This window comes from Osmerus mordax, chromosome 23 (genome assembly GCF_038355195.1).
Source record: "Osmerus mordax isolate fOsmMor3 chromosome 23, fOsmMor3.pri, whole genome shotgun sequence".
Lineage (NCBI taxonomy): Eukaryota > Metazoa > Chordata > Actinopteri > Osmeriformes > Osmeridae > Osmerus > Osmerus mordax.
In genome coordinates, this window is record NC_090072.1 from 3,295,867 (window position 1) to 3,300,866 (window position 5,000).

A 5,000-nucleotide genomic window follows, 5' to 3' on the forward strand; every position below is an offset into this window, starting at 1 on the left:
ACTTTAAGAGGATCTCAAAACACTGCTCTTTTGTGTGGTAACTGTTTACCGGATGCTGTTGCCAAGGAATGTCAAGAGCGAGTGTATGCATGTGTATACAACGTGTGTGTGTGTGTGTGTATGTAAAAGTGTATGAGTATAGAAGTGTGTGTTTGTGTGTGTGTAAGTGTGTGCTGCTATTTGACCCTGAACACAGGCCTGCCTTCTTTGACAGGGAGTAGAGTTAAATGCGGGGCCAGTATAATCATATCTGGGTGGAATTAAGAGTCGCCCCCCTGCTCTTAACTGTGTTCTTAATGTATCCGGAGATAGGAGTTTAAACACAGGGGCAGGGCAGCAGTGGGCTAGACGTAAACGCAGGCCAGGGTGGAACAGCTGTGTTTAATACGGGCCCAGACGCCAAGTCCACGTCTGGACCCCCGCCATGCAGGATGAGAGGGGCTGGCCTGCTGTAACCTCTCACACACACACACGCAGAGAAGCTACACACACAGTCCTAGCACCAGCTACACGTAAAGTGCAAAAATACGTGTGCCCAGACACAGACAGACATTTCCCTTTCACCTACAGCACAGTGTGTCCTAGGGTAACCTTCCTCTCTGGTTCTCCTGCGTAGGCCTCCAGATGGGTCTGCCCCCCCCCCAACTCTGGGATCAGAGATCAGCCTATCCAGCTCTGCAGCTCACTGGAGAGAGCGGAGCTCGAAACCACAACCGCCATTTCTTCCTAGACTGACTGATGGTGTGTGGTCTACTCTGATCTCTCGCTCTCTCTGCCGCTATGTTAACAGTATGTGTGACTGGGCTCCCTTTCTGGTCTCATTGATCCCTTCTATTATCCTGTGTTGTGAGTCTTTGACCTTATGCGTAATGTGTGTGTGTGTGTGTGTGTCTGACCTCCATGGGCCTCTCGATGCGTCTGCGGAGGGCGCGGGCCCAGTGGGCCTGGCCGGCGTGCTGGGGCATGTGTGCCGCCGTGTGGAAGGCCTTCCTGCTCAGCTCCTTGTTCACCAGGTTGAGCTGCTTGTTGAACAGAGCGTACACCACCACCGTCTTCCTGTCTATGGTCCTCTTGATGGCCTGGGGGGGAGGACAGGAGGAGAGGGAGGCGGGAAGAGGAGAGGAGGGAAGGTCGAGAGAGAAGGGGGGAAGGAGGGGTTGGGCAGGTGAAAACCGTGAGAAAGTATGGAAATAAATAAAAAGGGACAAGGAGAGAGAGAGGGAGAGAGAGAGAGAGAGGAAAGAGAAGCAGATGGAGTACATGTTTATCGGAGACTGTTTATGTCTTTGTATAGTTGTTTGAGCGTGAAAAAAGTACTTTACAGCGGGAGTGTGGCATATGCCCTCCCGCTCTTAGTCCCTCTCTCCCTTTCTCCCCCGCTCTCTATGCTTCTCACCCCCTCTTTCTCCTTTCCCTCCTTTCTCTCTCTCTCTCTCTCCTCTCCCTCTCTCTCTCTCTCTTTCAGTCCCCCCCCCCTCTCTCTCCCTTTCTCTCTCTCTCAGCTCAGAAGGCAGCAGAGTATGGATAATCGACCCAGAATGCTATTGTAGTGAAGTGCTATGGCGGGGTATTAAAGTGATAGACTGGAAGATACGGTATGGTCCATTTAAGAAAAGAAATAGGCCTGTGTGTTGGGCCAGCCGTGTCCAACCCACAGACAAAAGCTACCCAGAGGAGGAACACAGCCACAGTAACAAGGGGACTTGGAGGAGAAGGGGTAACATAAAAGGAGTGTGAAAGTCAATGGGAGTGCAGGTGTGTGTGTGTCTGTGTGATGTGTGTGCAGGTGTTTATGTGTTAAAACACTTTTGTATTCACTGTGTGTGTGTGTGTGTGTGTGTGTGTGTCTGACCTCTCGGGCAGACAGGTGTTGGAAGACTTCAAGCAGCTGAACTCCTTCCTCCACTGTGTTCACTGTATCAAAGGCTGAGCTGATCAGGTTCTGCATCATCACCTCCAGATCCTTCACCCCTGCACGGAACCTGGGCACACACACACACACACAATGATAATGAGGGTATGGTTCGGGTTTGGAGGAAGTGATTACACAGATTAAAAAAATCTAAGAGTGAAGCGTGCACACACACACGCTCTCTCACACACACACAGTAAATATATAGGAGGATATTGATTAGACTGACTTCAATGTGCTGAGTCGCTATGAAACACCTGCCCCTCACAGAAGCGCAGCTGTTTGCCTTGGCAACAACATCCCAACCCCACGACCTCCCGTGACCCTAATCCATCACACACATCACACCCCCCCACCGCTGCACCCCTGTTCCCAACACCCCTCCATGTCGGGGGAGGAGAGGAAGAGGAGGAGGGGGAGGAGAGGAGAGATGGGGGAGAGCCAGGTCGCCTACCTCCCAGACACATACACGAGCGGAAATACACACTCATACACAAACACTGAAAGACAAGCAAACACACATTCAGTAGACACTATACACAATCATGAAGTACACACACACACACACACACACACCTTATCTGTCTCTGATCCTGTTATTCAGATGAGCAGTCAGAATGCTATACAGTGACGACCCCTCTGAATGACAATCAGGGGGTGTGCAGCACACACCTGCCCTCTGGGACTAGAGACACACGCACACTCATGCACACGCACACACACATACATACACCCCCGCCCCCTCCCGGTCATCTGACGAACACATACTAACCATGTCCTTAATGGCGTGTGACAGCAGGGTGGACACATACAAATATAGGGCCCAGAGAGCGTCTAGACACATTGATCCCACTCCACACTCTCCAGCATCCCACATTAGACACACCCCAATCCCTGTGCTGCAGATTAGGGGCCCAACACAACGTACACATTCAGGCTAGACAGAGAGGAATTCACCAGCGTTCTACACAACAAGATAAATAGATTACAGAGTATGTCCAGGGCATCAGTGCTGCTCCTTTAGTAGGAATAGAAACAGCAGTTGACACAGCATGACAGGACTGGAGCGCGCTCCTATATTTAGGCCCGGGGCACAGAGCCTGTGTGTGTAGGACTCTCTAACAGTGTTCATCCCCTCGTGTCAACAGGCACACCTCGTACCACGGCAGGTCCAGGCAGTGGGTCACCAGAGTGGGTCACCAGTGAGCTGTTAGCCTGGGTGGAGGTTCCCGCCCGGATGTCTAGATAGTGCTGTCTGGACGGTACCTGTTGTAGTCGTCGTGCCAGGAGGTGTTCTTGACGTCCAGGATGCCCTTGGAGACGGAGCGTAGCCCCTGGAGGCTGCGCTCGAAGGTGGCCTCCATCTCCAGCAGGCTGCGGGTGACCTCGGACCCCTGACGCCCGGCGAAGCAGGGCAGGGGCCTCTGAGTGCCCTCCTCTCGCCGGGCAAACTGCTGCTGGCAGTCACACACCTGGGGGGCGGGGGCACGGGAGATATAGGTGGGGATGGAGGGATGCGGTGGGTTGGGGTGGAAAGGGGGATGGTGGGTAAGGGGAGATGGAGGGAGAGGGTAGATGGGAGATGGAGGGAGAGGGTAGATGGGAGATGGAGGGAGAGGGTAGATGGGAGATGGAGGGAGAGGGTAGATGGGAGATGGAGGGAGAGGGTAGATGGGAGATGGAGGGAGAGGGTGGTGGAGGGTGGTGAGAGTCAGGAGAGGACACATAAAGGACACATAAAGAGAGGAGGACTGTGAAAAGGAGATTATGGCTGGCAGCGGCTGGCTGCTTTAACATGTGTGGTGAGCTGACGCACCGAAGATACCTGTAACTATGCAGTGTGTGTGTGTGTGTGTGTGTGTTTGTGCTCACCTCCAGCAAGTCTTTGCACCTCTGTACAAAAGCATCAACAAGTGCAAAGATGCTGGTCTGGTCCAGGACCCAGCCTTTGGTGGAATACCTGACCCAGAAAGAGAGAGAGAGGGAGAGAGAGAGATGGAGAGAGAGAGTGAGAGAGAGAGACAGAGAGAGAGAAAGAGAGAGGGAGAGAAATGAGTGAGTCACAGAAATGTACAGAAAAGTCAAATCGTCTTTCAAACAGTTCACCATCCTTGCAGTTTTAGGTCTCATCTGACACATAAAAATGAAATCTACAAAAACAAAGCACTTGCACCCCCCTCGACCCTTCAGACACACACACACACACATTACAATTGAAGGATAAGGTCAAAAAGGATCTGTCATTGGCATAATTGCATCCTCCCAAGTTCCATATCTCTGCTTGGCGTTTCTCAGATTGCTTTTCACACCTCGTTCTTCTTCCTGATGGAAAGGTAATCCTTGAGATCCGAACGTTGAGGGGTTCCTGTTTCCCAGTGAGGACGGAGACAGGGCCCTGGGAGGCCTGACACGGAGCCAGGGATGTGAGGGAGACTGGGCCCAGGGATGTGAGGGAGACTGGGCCCAGGGATGTGAGGGAGACTGGGCCCAGGGATGTGAGGGAGACTGGGCCCAGGGATGTGAGGGAGACTGGGCCCAGGGATGTGAGGGAGACTGGGCCCAGGGATGTGAGGGAGACTGGGCCCAGGGATGTGAGGGAGACTGGGCCCAGGGATGTGAGGGAGACTGGGCCCAGGGATGTGAGGGAGACTGGGCCCAGGGATGTGAGGGAGACTGGGCCCAGGGATGTGAGGGAGACTGGGCCCAGGGATGTGAGGGAGACTGGGCCCAGGGATGTGAGGGAGACTGGGCCCAGGGATGTGAGGGAGACTGGGCCCAGGGATGTGAGGGAGACTGGGCCCAGGGATGTGAGGGAGACTGGGCCACTGTCAAAGCGCTCTTAGCTACCGGATATACTGTATGGGCTGGATGTTGGAGCACACATGCACAAATCCTGTACATGCATATCCTGAAAAGGTGTTTTTTTGTTATGTTGGAACTTACACACATGCACATACACACACATATACACACACACACGCACACACACACAGAAAACTCAAAGAGAGGCATTTCCATGTTCGGGCACATACGTGTAAGCAAGCACACGTGTGTGTACAGACACACACATGCCAGTCAGTTGTGAGGG

The 5,000-nt window shown here is 53.1% G+C and overlaps 1 protein-coding gene across 1 annotated transcript in view; it reads right to left on the reverse strand.

The window, feature by feature from the left end:
- The window catches only part of LOC136967356 (dynein axonemal heavy chain 2-like), a 22,745-nt gene that overhangs the window by 537 nt on the left and 17,208 nt on the right, over positions 1–5,000 (reverse strand). Inside the window, exons 9-12 of the mRNA XM_067261123.1 lie at positions 3,785–3,872; positions 3,179–3,384; positions 1,853–1,982; positions 897–1,079 (exon numbers count right to left, since the gene is read on the reverse strand). Of these exons, the coding sequence (XP_067117224.1) occupies positions 897–1,079; positions 1,853–1,982; positions 3,179–3,384; positions 3,785–3,872 (607 nt within the window). The remainder of the gene's footprint in view (positions 1–896; positions 1,080–1,852; positions 1,983–3,178; positions 3,385–3,784; positions 3,873–5,000) is intronic.